The sequence below is a fragment of the Grus americana genome, chromosome 1 (assembly GCF_028858705.1).
Source record: "Grus americana isolate bGruAme1 chromosome 1, bGruAme1.mat, whole genome shotgun sequence".
Taxonomy (NCBI): Eukaryota; Metazoa; Chordata; class Aves; order Gruiformes; family Gruidae; genus Grus; species Grus americana.
The window spans coordinates 198,307,088-198,325,637 of NC_072852.1; the positions used below are offsets into that span (position 1 = coordinate 198,307,088).

The 18,550-nt window shown below is 37.7% G+C and overlaps 1 protein-coding gene across 1 annotated transcript in view; it reads left to right on the forward strand.

The window, feature by feature from the left end:
- MIPEP (mitochondrial intermediate peptidase) overlaps positions 1-18,550 on the forward strand; it is a 76,189-nt gene that overhangs the window by 30,290 nt on the left and 27,349 nt on the right. Inside the window, exons 11-15 of the mRNA XM_054844644.1 lie at positions 338-491; positions 1,467-1,544; positions 2,530-2,734; positions 6,273-6,382; positions 13,151-13,225. Coding sequence (XP_054700619.1) covers positions 338-491; positions 1,467-1,544; positions 2,530-2,734; positions 6,273-6,382; positions 13,151-13,225 — 622 coding nt within the window. The remainder of the gene's footprint in view (positions 1-337; positions 492-1,466; positions 1,545-2,529; positions 2,735-6,272; positions 6,383-13,150; positions 13,226-18,550) is intronic.

Genomic DNA, 18,550 nt, shown 5'->3' on the forward strand with positions numbered 1-18,550 from the left:
TGAATCCCCACAAAATGGTATAAATAACTTAACACTTGGACTTTGTATATAAAATGAGGGAACAAGAACATTTTTGCCAAAATATCTGAAAATCATAGTTGTCATCTGCTGGATTTGGTATCCAAATTCGAATATAAGAAAAATGGAGTTGCTGTGAAACACTGTGCCATAACTATTCAGTGACTTAGTTTCACTATTTGAAATATAAAGCCAAATATGCTTAATAAGGGCCTTGTGAGCCTTATCTGGTGTATGTTGTCACATCCTATGACTTGGTGATGAAGACCACAGTTTATGTAGCAAAACTAACTATTTTGTGATGCTTATATTTCTGTAGGTACAACATTGATCCTGGCTTGTACTGTCCATTTTTCTCTCTTGGGGCGTGCATGGAAGGTTTGAACTCTTTGTTCAGTCAGCTCCTAGGAATCTCCCTGTATGCTGAACAGACACAGAGAGGAGAGGTTTGGTCTGAAGATGTTCGAAAATTGGTAAGTATTCTTGTTCCCAGCATCTGAAATGACAGAGGGAAGTTAGACAAGATGGTGTGTTCCTATGAGCCATGAATCAGATTTTAAATTATTTAGGTACCTATCAGAAGCACAGACTAGTTGTCTAATTTTAGTTGAAGTTAGACCTCAAGGACATCATACTCTTTCTAAGTGCCCTTTGTGTCCTTGGTCTTTAATGGCCTTTATAATATGTCTCTGTGTGAAGGGTGCCTGAATCAGAATCAGTTTCTCTGTTTGGAGATTATTGTTGTACCTTTCAAGCCATCCTTCTCAATAAGCCCGGCTAGTTTTGTTTAGTTTCAATTTGTAGATGACCGTAGACGACTAGAATTCTGTAAGTGCATATTCTAGCAGTCAAGTGTCTTTTTCTCGTATTTTTTTTTTTATTCTGTATGTCATCTTTACTTTGAGGTTGTTTTTTATGTCTTTATTTTTCTGCCCTCTTTTTAGAGGAGGGTGGAAATAAAAACTTGGGCAATAATGTACTCACCAGGTTCCCAGGTTCCTCTGTTGTCTTCCCTCCATGTATTCACTGCCAGATGTTCTTCACTGCTCTTCCACCTCCAGCCTCCAGCAAGAGTTGCTGTTCTTTATATCCTGTGGGTCAATTTATAATTACTCCTTACTCTTCCCGCTTTTTTCCATGGTAAATCAACTTCTGTTACTGTTGACTTCTCAGAAGTCATTCAGGGGCTACAGACAGTGCTACTTTTAATAGTAATCTCTGACTAATTAGTTTTGAGTGAAATGCAGAAATAGCTGCAGTTTGAGGGACAAGCTCTGAATCTTGTATATATATGTTTTTCAACTAAAATTACCAACAGATTTTACATTAATTGTTCCCAGTTTATTTGTCATTTATTCCTTATAAATCTTTAGATTAGAATACTATGTCTTCAATTTACCCATCTTATCGGTGCTTTGACTGGGGAAATTATACTTTTTTTTCTTCAGGCTGTTGTTCATGAAACTGAAGGTTTGCTAGGATACATCTATTGTGACTTCTTTCAGCGACCTGATAAACCACACCAGGTAATATTTATGATCTGATTCCAGCATGGTTTTTATTTGAGTAGTGACTGTAGTGTTAGGGCCATTTGCGTTCAATGTAAGTTTAGTAAAAGATAGCTTGATTTAAAATAAATTAAATTTTAGCAGGGAAAGTCTGTAACTTCAAATGCGGTTTTAAGTAAAATATTTTTATCAGTAACCTTTCATTTAAAAAAGCTACCTGGTAGGCTGAACTCAGACTCTTTATTCTGCAGAATGACAGGTGCTATGAAATATAGAACTTTGATTAGAGAACTATTTATTATTTACAAATTAAAACAATCTGAAACTTTAATACCCTCTGAAGGTGAAAGCTCATAATGGCAGCTAATTTTTATTCAAAATTCTACTTAAAACTGTAGATGGTTCCAACTGTTGTGGCTCACTCACTCATGCTATCTAGTGCCAGTATAGAAACTATACGATGCAGCACAATAGACACTTCACTCTGTAGAAACATCTGCAAGTTACCACCTTTAGTGAGGTGGTAAGTGGACAAACTTTAAATCTGCATTAGTATAATATATTACTCTGTTTTGCTAATATTTCACAATATACTAGGAGTGCTGTGCAGTGTATGTTATAAAGAAGTTACTGATGAAGAATGAGGAGAGAACTTTATGTGTAAATTATGGATTTGGCACATGAGTAAATTACTTTGAGCTTGTGGTACTTTTTAGAAAAATTGAGAGTTTTTGATAATTGTAAAACAAACTATTTTCTAAAAGCAACACAATTTTCTTTATGGAATAAGGTAGTTTCCTTATGAATATGAAGCAAATAATAAAGATGGAAAATCAGCGTGCTTGTATTGACCAACACAGTTGATTGAATTCAACTTGGGTAACTGAGTATACGTTTAGGTTTGATTTAATAGTTTAAGTTTCATTTAATAATTTAATCATTGTTTTAATATCATTGATATAATGACATTGGCTGTCCATATGTTTGCTTTTATCTGGAAAAGGATTGTCACTTTACAGTTCGTGGAGGCAGGCTAAGGGAAAATGGAGAGTACCAGCTGCCTGTGGTTGTTCTTATGCTTAGCCTGCCCCGTTCAACAAGGGGTGCACCAACGCTACTAAGTCCTGGCATGATGGAGAATCTCTTCCATGAAATGGGACATGCTATGCATTCTATGCTGGGAAGAACTCGATACCAACATGTCACTGGTAAGAAATTTAGAATAGTGATTTGTTTGTTTTAGTTAAATATTTAATTTCTAGAAGAAGGGAGTAGATTAAAAAATAGAAAAAAAAAAGAAAGAAGAGGATGAACCAGAAATGGTTGAGTCATGTTGATACTTCTGCAACTTTGATGAGTTGAAAATACAATATCAGATCCCCAGATATTATCTAAAACCCAACCAAACAACACTTTAATATTCTTCTTCTCCTAAGAAGAATTAGGCATTTGTATCTGTCCTTTCTGTACTACTGATCTTTATTCTAGTGGTGGTATCCACCCTTGCAAGTTTGCCCTATGTGGAGTTTATAATAATGGAATAGTTGGAGGATTGAAAATGAATTGAGCTAAACTTATACCTAGTGTAAAAGCACAATGAATCCTGGGTTGGAAATGATTTAGGAAATTGAATTAAGGAAAATTAGTAAATTAGTTCTCGCAAAGAGCATACACTGGTAATATGGAAAATCTGTAAAGCCGGGCCTTTTCTAGTTGATTCTGATCAAAGTGAAGTTGATAAATTAGAAATGTATTGTATTTGCAAGCGTGATTAACTGGTAGGCCTTTTTATCGTACGTAAATGAACATGAATGAATATGCAATCACAGCTTAGTGAATGCACACAAGAGGAATATTGCCTTTTCTCATTTAGTCCCTCTTTTCAAGCCGTGGCAGTGAGTGCATTGGCTGGTGGCTCGTAGGCTGCCGTGGCCTTCTGCAGTTGTGGCAAATGGGTCAAAGACATGTTCTGGCTAAAGCTGGCGGGCACACTACTTTTCTTATCTGCGGACAGCTTGGTATATACTCTTCTATAATAGTGTGCTGGAAATCCTGTTTACGGTAGACATTTACTTATTAAAAAAAAACACCACAAGCAAACAGGTGAAATTGTCTGAAGGATTTTTTTAGTGTTGTACTATTTTTGTGTTATGCTAATGATACGAAAGGGAGTTCATGGTAGGGTTACGTGTTATCAACAGATACTTTGTACCCAGTAACAAAATAGCTTTCTTATGTTTTCCACTTCAAACTAAAATAGGCTGAGCTGTTTGTAAGTATGTCACTACTGGACATTGTTAAAACAAATGAACACTGTATATGCTCTTTCAGTATAAGGTCTGTATACTCCTTGGGACTGTTCACTCCTCTCCCACATTCCTTCCACTCATATGGCCTCATTCTTCTTGACCTCCAGGGGTACTTATATGTCCAAAGTAGCTGCTTTGGTGGGGTTCACCTGTTGTGGTGGTGAATCGTATTCATCTACATGTCAGAAAGTCTTGAAGGGGCAGGAAATAGCTAATTTTGAGTCTCAGACTTTCCATGAGCTGCTGTATATGGTTTCAGTGTTGCCTTAGCTCCAGGCAGTCCTGCGTCCCAGGGGATTTCACTCCAGATCTAGCGTTGCAAAAGCAGCGTTGGAGGTCAGTTGTGTTGTTTCTGCAGAGAATCTTTTTTTTTTTTTTCTTAGGGTTTGGAATGTGACAATCAAATGGCTCATCCCCAGGGACGCTGTTAGGAGCCATCTGCTCTCATGAGACACTAGGGTGGCAAAGTGTGGAAACAAGATCATTACAGGCTATTGTGAGAACAAAAAGTTTGACATTCTGCTTGAGATGCACTGACTATTTGCCTTTTCTGATTAACAATCCCAAATATTCAGGAACCCATTCTGCTGCTAATGGGCTCAAAACTTGGATAGCACTATACTTTTTTGACTTAAGTTGTACTTCTTTTTAAGTTAATCTGTTTTTACTGTATGCATTTATTGCTTGTTTAATGCATGTGTGTGTGCATAAGAATTTTTTAAACCCTAGCTTGTATTCCATTTTAGTTTATCGTGCAGTAGAGAATACCTACATTTGTTTTACAAGAGGACAGACTTATCCAGATAGCTGCGCCACCTTTTACCTTTCTGACTTTCAGATAATGTAATTTTACAAGTCTCTTTAATGGTTATTAAAAGAATTCTGTCACTTTATTAAGGAGCACTGAGAAAGCAGAACTGGCTAGGGGAACATCAGTGTAGTTCTGCAGGCATTTGTCTTTGGACCTGCCTTGTTTTAGGCTTTTTAAAAATGATTTTCAAACAACAAAAAACCCAACTCTAGTAATGAAAGGTCATAGCACAAAAGAAGGATTTGGGGTATAAGAACTGAATGACTGGATACTGCAGCGTTAGAAGTGAAATGCAATTCAGAACTACACAGTGCAGATCATGCATTTAAAGAGTACAAAGAGAATTTATGCGATCAAATGGATATTTCAACAGTGGTGGAGGAACAGAAGAACAGTTTTATGTGTTAATGCGGAACTACAAATAGCTAATGTGTCTGTGAAAGGGGCGAATGTGAAATTACATCAGAGGTGTATCTAACAGCAATAAATATTAGAATGATAAAGACAGAGACTAGTGAAACCTCATGCAATGCTTGAGCATGGTTTTGTCTGTTGTCTGAAGGTGAATTCAAACTGAAGCAGTTGTAGAGAAGAACTACAATGGATACTCTTTTAGACTGTATCTTGCCTTCAGATAATGTTGGCTGAGAAAGAATATAGTCTCAATTTAGGAGGTAAAAAACAGTGTGGGGAATGCTATTTATACTAAAGAGCAGTATTGGTCTGAAAACATTGAGTATAAATTATGAATTCAGATTAAAAATTAAAGAAAGATTTGTAAAGATCAAAGGAGTGATTTTAAAAAATAGTCTTCAAGAAAGAATAGTGGAAGCAAAAACTGTACTTATATATAAGACTAGTTTTGAATGTTGACATTTTCTCTAGCAGACAGGGATAGAGGTGATGACCCAGTGGGTCTGTTATTAAAGCAACAGCTTTGTACATCCCTAACTTTGATACAGAAATTAGAAATGCAGCTTTGACTTGGTGATGTGTTGTAATTCTTCACTTCCATTGTGTAAGGTGCTGATAAAGATTAGAGAAAATAAAGTTTTTGGGAAAATACTTTCTGAAAATACTAACTGCTAAGATATTACCTCATTGCACTTATTTAGAACATGTCTTCAATCTGCAAGAGTGTTCCTTGGATGAATGATTAGGTATTATAAAGTGAGGTTAATATAAAGCATAAGTAAGCTCAACAAACAGATGGAAGCTAAAAATTGTAACTGCAAATGGGATTAAGACAGAGTTTTATTTACATTGTAGTTTGATTTAGGTTTAGGACACTTAAATAGATTTGGTGTTTCATGTAGGGCCAGTTTGGCTGCAGTCTGGTTTAGTTTAAAAAGGGTGTGATCCAGAGCTTTATAAGGTGCCTCACCCAGCTGTTCAAATATTTTGTTTTACTTTGCGATTTATAGTAAAATGTGTAGGATTATAATGAAGCTTTTCTGGCAATATGTGCAATAATGCTATGGAAATAAAATATTGACTTAATGAATGAAAGAACATTAAAGTTCGCCAAAAGTCCAAACTGAAAGTTGCAAAACCTTTTGGGAAGAGTTAACTCTTTGTGTTAATGAAAACTGTAAATGCTAATGTGTACAATTATTCTACCTCTAGGAACCAGATGTGCTACTGATTTTGCTGAAGTTCCCTCAATTCTGATGGAGTACTTTGCAAATGACTATCGAGTGGTTAACCGGTTTGCAAAACATTATAAAACAGGACAGGTAGGGAAAATTAATATGTAAAATACTGAAAATAGGAATAAATGTATTCAGGAAAAGAATCATATTTTCACGTGTTATTTGTTAATAACATTTAAAGTAGAAACAAACAATGGATATAAATTATTTTAAAATTATAATTCTAATTTTTCAGAAAAAACATTAATATTCTCATTGCAGAACAGATAAATGTAATCTATAAAAGAACACCAGATCCTTATATCCAGGGTTCCAATTGCGTATTTAAAACTTTCAACCCTTTTTTCCTGCAAAGGTTGTGTAGTTTCTACACTACACAAACTTAGTGTAGTAGGTGAACAACTTCTGTGTGACTCAAGTTATGTGGAATGTTTTAATTTAATTACAGGTAAGCTATAACAAAAATATTAATTCATCATCAAGCTGTCTAAAGTCTGTCTTAAAGCTCAGGTAGCAAATCATAGAAATAAATGGAAATGATCTGCAGTGTTTAAAAACTCCCATTTTTAGCAAAGTGCGATTGAAATATTTTGTGATGAAAAGTGTACTGCTTTATTTAGGATTAGATTAAGATTAGGATTATTTAGATTCTGGCAGTCATGAATCTCTGCATTAAAACTCTGATCCCTTTTTTTTATAAAGCTATTTTATGCCAGTCTAATGCAATGGGAATTTTTATGGGAAATTTAGAAAACAGCGCTCTTTGGAACAAGGTGACTTTTGGTGGTTGCGTTAATGCATGGCAGCAGAACATGATTTATGTGTGTACAGCCATTTCAGAAATACAAACCAGTAAACAATAACCAAATATCTTTTTCTAGTTCTTTTGATTGCGGCAAGTTTCAGTGTACTCAGATGTGATGACTGAAGAATAGACTACCCTTCAACACAAAACCAAGAAAGCCTCAAGTTTTGTAGTGTTACACTTCATTGAAGCTTTTTATCCAATACTAAGCATTCAGTATGTCTCAGTATTATGAAAGTGGAATTATGTTTGCCTCCATTGAACAGTAAGAAAAATAAGACGTTACTTCACTTCTATTTTACTAGATACTGCCTGAGAAATTTGCTCTGTAAATCTACCTCTCCCGCCCCTCCCCACCGCAGAATTGATTGCACTAAGAAAGTCTCCTTGAAACTTGGGAGTTAAAAGTACTCAGGAGCGTACATCATTTGTATGTTTGAGTCCACATACCAAAATCTTGCTTTCTAGTGTTCTCTCTAAAGTTCATGTAGTGTTTAAACATTGTGGAGTTAGTATGATTGCATATGAGTTCAGAGAATGAGCTTGACTAAAACATCTGAAAGAGATTTGTGGAACATTATTTATGGCTTTGTATTTTCAAAATGGCTTAACAAATCTAAACCATGTTTAGTTGCATGGCAAAAGCTGAGAACCAGGCACTGTGTCCCATTTGGCATTTCTAAAACCTTCTGTTTATTGGTGGTGAAATCTTGCCCTTTCAGAGAGCAATTGAGAGAGGTTTAACGTAGAAATTCAGTCTTCAAGGGGACAAGAATGGATTGTGCTGGAAGATGAGAAAAAGAACCTGAAACTGCTGTGTGGCTTTGAGGGCTTTAGACTGTTTCCTTTTAATGTTGGTTTTTTGGTTTTGGGGGGGGGGTTTTGTTGGTGTTTTTTTTTTAAATTTAGAATGTATTTTTAAGCCATTATCCAACATATATAAATCTGCTTTTGCTTACGGTGGTTCATCTAAGCTAGTTTTAAGGATCTGATATCAGATTTCTGTATTTGTCATTTAAACACAAATAGACTGAAATCATCTTTTCTGTTCTTGAAATTCAGTGATTGTTACAGAAATTACTTTTATCTGTTGCATATATGTTAAAAGTACTTTGAGTAGAAAAGCCCAACTCTCTTACGTTTACAACTTCACAAAAATCTTTTTGGGGATTATATATTCTGTGCTTGTTCCCCAACTATTTTTTTTTTGGTGTGCAAATGGAAATTTGAATCAACATTTTCTTCTCTATTTTTTTCTCTTGAAAGAAAAATGAGTCCACCCTACCCCCTTTTCAAGAGGGAGTAAAGAAGGTGGGTGAAACAGTTAAAATGTGAAATTTGTAAAACCATTTCATCCAAATGTTGTTCCATATGAGAACTTCCATTAAATTTCTTCTTATGAATAAAGAGACCAAGCTTTTCTGCTTGGTCTCCTAAAGAGAAGGATCTTTCCTGTAATGAATGTACCAGCATAGTTCTGTTGGATGTTGACAGAGGGACGGTTTTTTACTGACCTAGCGTTTTGAGGAGGCATTGCAGAAAATTTGAAAAAGCATCCTTCTTTCAGCATTGATGCTTCTACGCCGTAGTTTTTGCATGTAAATTTTAGGTGGTGTCATTTTTAACACTCCTACCGAATATAATTGCGTCAGAAAAACTTGGTAGCGTAGTCTGAGCTTATGATTGCCTCTCATAAAAGCCACTTGTAGAAGGACTGGTCCTGAGGATCCTCTCTTAGGATCAGTGCTTATGCTTATGGAAAGAGGAGGGGAAAGAGGTATTCTTTTGATTATTAAAACATACGAACTGTTTGAAACTGGGGTTTAGTAGCAATGCAGAAAAAAGTTTTGGTGGGCAGGCTTTCAAAGACGAGAATGCGTTATGCATATAGATGTGGATCATGAGGATGTCGTCCAAAGTATCTTGAAGTTTATAGAAAGGCTGTCTCTGCTTTCTGTGCATTTTGGATGGTTTTGCTGTTGAGTACTGAGGAGTGAAAAAGCTTGCAAGCTCTTCTGGCAAAAGGAGTAAGTCTTGTGAATTTAGTTCAAAAAGCTGGCCAGCACAAAAATATTTGTTCCAGGAAAGTAGCAAGCCTAGTTTTCCTTTCATCTTAAAGATAACTCAAAACAGAAAATCCTTGAGGAAAAAAAAAAAAGAGAGGACTGTGTTAATTAGTTACTCAAGTTGAATTACTCAGGTAAGCTCACAAAGTCAAGCCATACCAAAATGAGGTCGTAACAATGCTTAAGCAGACAATCTGGTGCATGTCTACCATTCTGTATCACTGTGTGTGTTTGTTTAATTTTGTTTGTTAAGTGCACAGATATGTGGTAGGTCTGTCGAGCGAAATAATTTTAAGCTTGTGTGTCTTTGGAGGCTCCCTTAAACAAAGGCCAGTATTTCAACTGTTCAAATTTGAAATGACTTCATTTTTCACAGAGATGGAATTACAAAGGCAGTATTGTATTAGCATGATTACAAGAATAAGCCCACAGATAGTAAACAGTCGTAATATGTCACAGTTACTACACAGCAGTAAGGACTTAAGCGTGCTTCAGGACACAGAGAATTCTGTTCTTTTAGCCACCATGGCAAACATGCTGAAATGTTCATGCCAAGATCTTAAACTTACTTAATATAGAAGGATGGAAAAGTAGACCCTGAAGTAAAGCATGTAGTGTTTAAACTTAAAAACTGGAATGGTTATTCAATTAAAATAGTTTTAGCCAAAGCTCTGTGAAGTCTTTCTTTTAGAAAGAGGATGACAATTTGATTCTGTTTTTATCAGAGAGCTCATCTTTCAGGATAAGTAAAATAATCCTGTTGATGCATTTTTTCTTCACCCAGCTGCTTATTAAGGGGCTGTGTGAGATTGTAATGGAGCAAGGAAAAAGAGTTTCTATTGCCTGAAACAGTACATCTTCCTCAGTACATTCAAGGTCTCAGCATATCTGTATGCCTGACATTCACAGAAATAAACTTTGGCGAGGAGTGGTGATCTTTGAAAAAGCCTTTGAGGTCTAATTTTAGTTCCCTGAAATCTTAAATTTTAAAATCTCAGAGATGCTTTGGGAAAAATAAGTGATCTCCTTTTTATCATTCTTTCAATTTAATCTAATTTTGACAATGTTTTTCTGGTGCCAAATTCTGCTTGGCTTGTGAATTATGATCACAACACAGTCTCTGAGCCAGATCAGTAGCACTGATAGATTTCAACAAAAGAACATTCGTGTCTTTCTCCTGTGCCTTTTTGTCAATAGGTGTTGTCATAAGAATGATTTGTAATTTCCTGATTACTTGATTTTTTTAAGCTCAAACAGTAGAGCTTGATCTTCAGGGCAGAGTAGATCTACATTGTTTGTTTGATATTCATATGGCTGCAAAAAAGATAAAATTATTTTCTTGGAGGCTCATGGTATTACCTACATTTTACTTGGTCTCTAGCAGGTGGTGCTAAGCCATCTCCTATGCAAAGAGATTTCAGTATATTATTAATGAACATTCTGTGTCTCCCCTCAGGAGTTTGATTTAGAACAGGATAGGTGCTTGTAGCAGAACATAAGGAAGAAATGGGTGAATACAGAGGTTGTCTTTTCAGCAGCGCTCTGCAGCTTGAGGTCAGCTATTTGCAGTACAGTCAAAAGAAAGCAAGACTTTCTTGAGTGGAGAGTCTGTGAGAAGTGCATAGCTCTGAACTGAGAATTAGACCTGGTTTGGTAGTTTCTTGAGCAGGGCTGGATGTGACCCAAGGAGTGTACAAAGTCTGTCCACATCACTAAACCTTGCTGCTCTGTGCCCTAGTGAACTGCAAACTTGGATTTCCCAATTCAGTTGAGGATATGTGGGACTGTGGTTTACCAAAATGCCAATTAGAAAAGTCTTAATGCCTTTTGTTCTATTTATTTTGTATACCAGCTGAATGCCTGTGCACTTCCTCTTACCATCATTTAATATAGCTGAAATATAAAATTGAAAATCCATTATGTTGAAAGAGCTGGTTTGACCTTACTGGTAGGAGTGCTTTTGGCTTTAACACTCTTAAATTATAACTGTGTAAAACACACATATTTACTGTTGCCAAGCTTTTGGACGTACAGGTTTTTTAACACTGACAAATTACAATTTAAGAATTCCCATCCAGTTTTCTTATACTTTACTGTAACCAAAATACAGGTGCCCCTAGAAGAAATCACTTTTGTTTAATTGCATACTGCACTACTTCACTAGGAAGTAAAGCCTCCAAAAAGCTGCCAAAACTTGCTGATAGGTTTGGTGCTTAATAACAAAATCTGTTCAAAATTCAATAGGTTTCCTTACACAAGGGTTTCTTCCATAACAACTGAAACTGTGTTATTGCAATCCCACATGTGCTTTAGTTCCAGGATGAAAAGTCATTGAAGTGCATACCTCACTCTGTGTAAGAGGATGAGATAAGAGATGTTTGTAGAGCCAGGAGAAAAATTGTCCAACCAAAATACATTTTACCATTTGTAATTTTTTCTGCTTTGCTTCTTGCCTTAATAACTTTTCTACGTAATTAAGTAGTATTTTGAACAATGCTAAATCCAATATGGAACCTCAAGGTAGTGAGCTACTAACGTCTTTATTGCTATGGATAACTGCCCGTTTACTCTTACTCTAGTCGTCCAAAATCGTCATGTAATTTGAAACAGAATTTTTGTATTTGGGAAGGGTAGATACTGACCTAGCAAGGACAGACTGTAGGACAGGCTTCGTGTTCATTGGTTCATTTTTCTGTGTTGAAATTTAACAGCTGTGCGCATTTATGACAGGCAAAATAGTGGGTGTTGTTCTATCCTGTTCTTGACCCAGCTAACATTTGTCTTGGAGAAGAGGTTACAAGCCTTGGCAAGCTACTGCATAAACCAGCTGTGCAACCTGAGAGTTTTTCTTATCTGCTTTAACTTCCAGATTCCACAGAGTTAATTGATAACATTTTCCTCACTTATGTGTAACTTCTCTGGAGCTGGGTTTTTATTCTGTGAACATTAACATTGTTTGTCTTGAAGTCATATCGTTTGCACAGAACCTAAACATATGGCTCAGCCATCAGGATCTGTAGACTTTCATGTATTATTTCTTAAACACTTCAACACACTATAAAAGTGTAGGTATGTTTTTAGAGTTCAGTGTAATACCAAACATCTGTATTACATTGTACAACTTGTAGTAACTTTCTTAATATTTTAGCAAGAACCCAGTTATTTTAACCATATTTAATATGTTCGATTAATAAAACTGCTAGCAAAAAGGAGAATATGCTTACTAGGAAAAACATCTATTGAAAAGGTTCAGGAAGCAGTGGAAGAAGTGTAAGGTCAAGCATTCATATACAAATATTCTTAAAGATCCAGCATTAAAAAATCTTCTGGATAGAAAGTCAAAATGAATTTGCTTAATGACTTGAAAAATGTCTCTGACTTTCAGCCTATGGTGGCACGAATAATTTAATTGCCACAGATGTGGAATAAATTCCATTTTGTTATTAATTTCAAAGAGTAGGTATTTACTGTTCAGTATGACCAAATGTTTTTTTATGTGGGTTAGGGTGGAAGGTCTGATGCTGTCCCAGTTGAAGTTATGAAAACCCCGCCAGCTCAATGGGAGTTATGTGGGCAGGAGAATCTCTTACAGTATCTGCTTTTGAAGATCAGTTATGATGACCTGGGAGGACTTTAACTGCACCACCTGTTCTTTATCTCTAAAGATAGTCATAATATTTTTAACAGGCATATAAGGGAACATAGAATCAATTTATAGAAAAACAAATATTGAGACACAGTGATTTCTTGATTGCTATGTAAATTACTTCTGATATCATAATTGCCTATTTAATGTTTTGTTTAGCAAATGAGCTTTCCTTCCTTATTGTTAGTTCCTCAATGCATAGCACTTCAAATATGTTTTTATTACCATGAGTCTTTTTTTTTTTTTGCATCTGCAGCCTTTTCTAGTAGTAAGCGTACTATTTACGAATATACTGCAATTCTAAATGTGTCTGACTTGTTCTTTTTTTCTTCAAGCCACTACCAAAAAACATGGTGTCAAGACTATGTGAATCCAAAAAGGTGTGTGCTGCAGCTGATATGCAACTCCAGGTATGTTCTTTGCATTCTAGTCTCTACTTTCTGTCAAGAGCTTACAGAATTTATTTTAACTCTTGTAATTTTATCAGATTTGTATTTTAATGTAGACAAATTATATAGCTATTTGAAAATTAGTGAAAATTAATTTATTTTTATATTAATTTTCATGTTTATTTTTGTGAACATATTCTGCTGTCTGCTTAATGCTAAATGTCTAAATCTGTAGCAAAATATCTTGAAAACCAGAGCTTTGGAAAATTGTTGGATTATCAGAATTCCCAAATGTGGTTTAAGATTCAGTTCTTAAATTAATGAAATCATTTAAGGAGAACTTGCAGTACAGGAAGTATTGTGTAACTTTGGATCATTAAAGTTACTGACATAAAGCAGGACTGATACTGGCCACCGTAGTAAAATCAAACCATGGAATCATAGAATGGTTCTAGTCCAACCCCCGTGCCATGGGCAGGGACACCCTCCACTAGACCAGGTTGCCCAAAGCCCCATCCAACCTGATCTTGAACACTTCTAGGGAGGGGACATCCTCAACTTCTCTGGGCAACCTGTTCCAGTACCTCACCACCCTCACAGGGAAGAATTTCTTCTTAATACCTAATCTAAATCTACCCTCTTTCAGCTTAAGCCCATTACCCCTTGCCTTATCACCCCATGCCTCCATTGTAAACAGTCCCTCTCCAGCTTTCTTGTAGGGCCCCTTTAGGTACTGGAAGGCTGCTATAAGATATCTCCGGAGCCTCCGCTTCTCCAGGCTGAACACTCCCAACTCTCTCAGCCTGTCCTCATAGGAGAGGTACTCCAGCCCTCTGATTATCTTCGTGGCCCTCCTCTGGACTCTCTCCAACAGCTCCATGTCTCTCTTGTTCTGGGGCCCCCAGAGCTGGACGCAGTACTCCAGGTGGGGTCTCACAAGAGCAGAGTAGAGGGGCAGGATCACCTCCCTCGACCTGCTGGTCACGCCTCTTTTGATGCAGCCCAGGACATGGTTGGCTTTTTGAGCTGCAAGCGCACATTGCCGGCTCATGTTGAGCTTGTTGTCCACCAACACCCCCAAGTCCTCCTCCTCAGGGCTGCTCTCAATCCCTTCTCCACCCAGCCTGTATTTGTGCTTGGGATTGCCCTTACCCATGTGCAGGACCTTGCATTTGCCCTTGTTGAACTTGGTGCAGTTCGCACAGGCCCACCTGTCCAGCCTGTCAAGGTCCCTCCTGATGGCATCCCTTCCCTCCAGCATGTCGACCACACTACACAGCTTGGTGTTGTGGGCAAACTTGCTGAGGGTGCACTCGATCCCATTGTCCATGTTGCCAACAAAGATGTTAAACAGTGCCGGTGCCAGTACCGACCCCTGAGGAACACCACTTGTCAATGTTCTCCACTTGGACATTGAGCCATTGACCACAAGTCTTTGAGTGTGACCATCCAGCCAATTCCTTATCCACCGAGTGGTCCCTCCATCGAATCCATGTCTCTCCAATTTAGAGACAAGGATATCTTGCTGGACAGTGTCAAATGCTTTGCACAAGTCCAGGTAGATGACATCAGTTGCTCTTCCCTTATCCACCATCACTGTAACCTTGTTGTAGAAAGCCACCAAATTTGTGAGGCAGGATTTGCCCTTAGTGAAGCCATGTTGGCTGTCACCAATCACCTCCTTATTTTCCATGTGCCTGAGCATAGTTTCCAGGAGGATCTGCTCCATGATTTTGTTGGGCAGAGGTGAGACTGACCTGCCTGTAGTTCCCCAGGTCTTCTTTTTTTTTTCCTTTTTAAAAATGGGGGGTTATGTTTCCCCTTTTCCAGTCAGTGGGAACTTCACCAGACTTCCACGACTTCTCAAGTATGATGGATAGTGGCTTGGCCACTTCATCTGCCAGTTCCCTCAGGACCCGTGGACGCATCTCATGAGGTCTCATGGACTTGTGCACCTTCAGGTTCCTTAGATGGTCTTGAACCTTATCTTCTCCTAGTGGTGGTTCTTCATTCTCCCAGTCCCTGACTTTATCTTCTGCAACTTGGGCGGTGTGGCTAGAGCCCTTGCCAGTGAAGACTGAGACTTTTTCCCTAGTCTTCCTTTTATCACTGATGTACCTATAGAAGCTTTTCTTGTTGCCTTTGACATCCCTGGTCAAATTTAATTCTAGCAGGACTTTGGCTTACCTAACCTGATCCCTGACTGCTTGGACAACTTCTCTGTATTCCTCCCAGGCTTCCTGCCCTTGCTTCCACCCTCCTTGCTTCCCTCAGGATCTTGAACTCCACCACTGCATGGTCATGGCAGTAAAGGCTGCCCTTGAGCTTCACTTTCCTCACCAGCCTCTCCTTGTTGGTGAGAACAAGGTCCAGCATGGCACCTCTCCTCGTTGGCTTCTTTATCCCTTGGAGAAGGAAGTTATCATCAGCATATTCCAGGAACCTCCTGGATTGCTTATGCCCTGCTGTGTTTATTTACTAGAATATGATTTGAGCTCCTTGTCTTCTGCAGTTGCTGTAATAAAGTGGCAACTTGTTATTGCCATCAAAATTGGTGGCTGAGCTATAAAGCTGTACAACTTCTCTCTCATAGTGTTAGGAGCAGTAATTAAATTCATAAACCTTTATTTTCTGTGGGTAGATGTGATTAATCGGTCATTTCCATAAACAATCAATGTTGCTTTTCTTCAAAGGGATTCTGTTTAAAATGCATATTTAGGGGTTTTGAGTCCTGCAGCAGCAGTTCTCACATTTGAACAGTAGCATTAGCACCCAGCCAAGTTTTTTTACAGTGAGAATTTGACTGCGCTTTAGTATGCTACAAGCTTCTGCTGTGCGATTTTTGTCATTTCATTTTCTTCTTTGTTTTGCCTTAAGCCGTATAATTTTTCTTTTTACATTTGACCTAGCATTTAGGTGAGATAACTCTGCTAGTACCTTAATAACGGGTAGTCATTATCTTCGAGATGTAGACAGAAACAAATTTAAAGACCAGATCTTCGTAATTCTTCACTTTGAAAAGTGCCCAAATGATTGCAGCTCTGTCTAGAAAAATGAGTGGTGCTGGTTAACTGAAGTTGATTTTAGAAAAAACAACTTAAATATTTGCAGTTTGCTCTGTGCAGTTATTTAAAGTGATTTCAAACTAATCAGAATACTGGAGTGTGGACCTGTAAATGTCTAAGTGTCAGTTACACTAATCAAAACCAGACAACACTGTTTTCAGTGTAAGATATATTTTTTGTTGGTTATATTGCATGGATTTTTGAATTATGCTTTCAGTGCAGCACTGACTGTCAGCGTTGGCTGTGCAGGAGGTGTGAACAAGGAGGTTTCTACCTGTGGCTATACCTCTGTGACATGAAAATAACTGCACCCTTAGTGCAGGTCTGATTTTGAAACGCACGCTTCTGACTCTGAATGGTTCTCATATAGAGATAGCTGAGAAACCAGAAAAGAATGTGGGCAAGAATATAATTAATTCATATTAGAGGGTTTTTTTGGGAAAAAAACCAATTCTGGATTAAAATAAAATTTATACTGAGAATGCTCAGTGGTGGATCTCTATTCATGAAGTCTACCAACACAGAATAATTTGCCAATGTACAGACTAGGAACCACCAAAGTGATGATCAAGGGCTTTCACATGCACCTATTCTTTTCTGCTGTGTCCATACCAGCTATATATAGATCTGACAGATTTCCTTTCTACTTTGCATATGTACTTGCTATAATCCTGTCAAGGATTGAGATCAAATTGACAATGTGGGGGCTAAATGGGCTTGAATACCAAGAACACTTTAAGTCACTGGTGTATTAACAAGTGACACAGCCTCCCTGTCCTGTGTCAGGGGAGACAGTGTGCTCCAGAAGTAAGTCAAGGAGGAGTCATTGCATTGGTCCCGTGGGATGGGCTGTGCAATTTCCCCTGCTGCTGCTGGCCCTCAGCTGCTCCTGGGGTCTCTGTAGGGTCTGTCCTGGAGTGACTGCAGACCCCAAAGCTTTAAAACTGGGGAGAGAACACCCACTTCTGGTGGGCTCAAATTCCTGTGGGTGCCTAATGATTGACTGGTGCTGGCAGTGATGCAGCGATTAAGCAAGCTGCTTGCCCTCAAATTACTCTTGTGTAACTAAAGTTCAACCAGTTTCAACCCATGCCAAATGACCACAATGCCATGCTGAATAATATTATTCATTTCCTACTTTCAGCACCATGTTTTTGGAGATTCCAGTTGCAATGCCCGCAGAAGTATGCACTCAGTTCAGAGACTGGCTGGCAGAGCCATTCAGTTTATTACTTCAGAAAAAATGTCCCAGAGAAGTTGATTACATGGCAAATACAAAGTTCCTTTGTAGAAGTGTGTATTGTTGCTCATGCAGATTTAAAAGTATAATAATTCACTGAAGAAAAATATACATTTCAATCTGCAGGTGCCAAAGTATATATGTACTATTAATGTATATACCTGAAAAAAACTGTGAATGATGACTCCAATACCTTTCCTTCAGACTTTGCAAAGAGTATATTCTGTATTGGTGACTAAATGCTATGAAAGCTGTATTTGATCTTTAAAAAAGAAAGAAAAATTTTTAAAAATTTTCCAGCAGTGGGGAAGATGCCTAAGGTTCTCTTTTTGATCTGTTCAGAAAATAAGTCTATCAGCATGTGAAAATACGAAACGATGCTGTTTTTTCATCGTAACTATAATACCTCTGCATTTTCCTCCAGCTCATCTAATCAGTTACTCAGGAGGAAAGATAGGAGAATCCATACATCTTCTCATAAGGCTTTTGCCATGCAGATTAAGTCCCAGAGTCTTTCAGTCAGTAGTAACTTCATTGGAAAATGTGTAACTGTTTACTTATTAATACTATTAAGCAGACAAAGAGCTAGAAAGAACTGGAATCAAGTGAAACTAGTAAACACCAATGTCAGTGTGAAATAGAGAGACAGTATAAAGATAGATAACTTCGGCCTTTTTATATTTTTAGGTCTTTTGGGAAATGTGTTTTACTGACATTAGAAATCATCTTCTAGCTACTGCTTTAATATTAAGTGTTAGCATGCTTCTCAGCAGTATCACCTAAAATCCCGTGGTCCTGGGATGTGTCTCCTTTTCCCATTTCAAAGGTCTGTGTAAACACACAGAACTGTGGTTTGTAGATGGGAATGCTTATGGATATAAAGTTCATTCAAGTTTATTTTCAGGGATGGATTTTTTTTAACTATGCTGTCCAGGTGGCCTGGCTCATAGCTTTCTTCCCACGCTTCACATATGCCAGGATCGGGGGAAAGCTCATAGCTGGCTTCGGTGACTCATTTCTCTATCACCACATCGTTCTTTA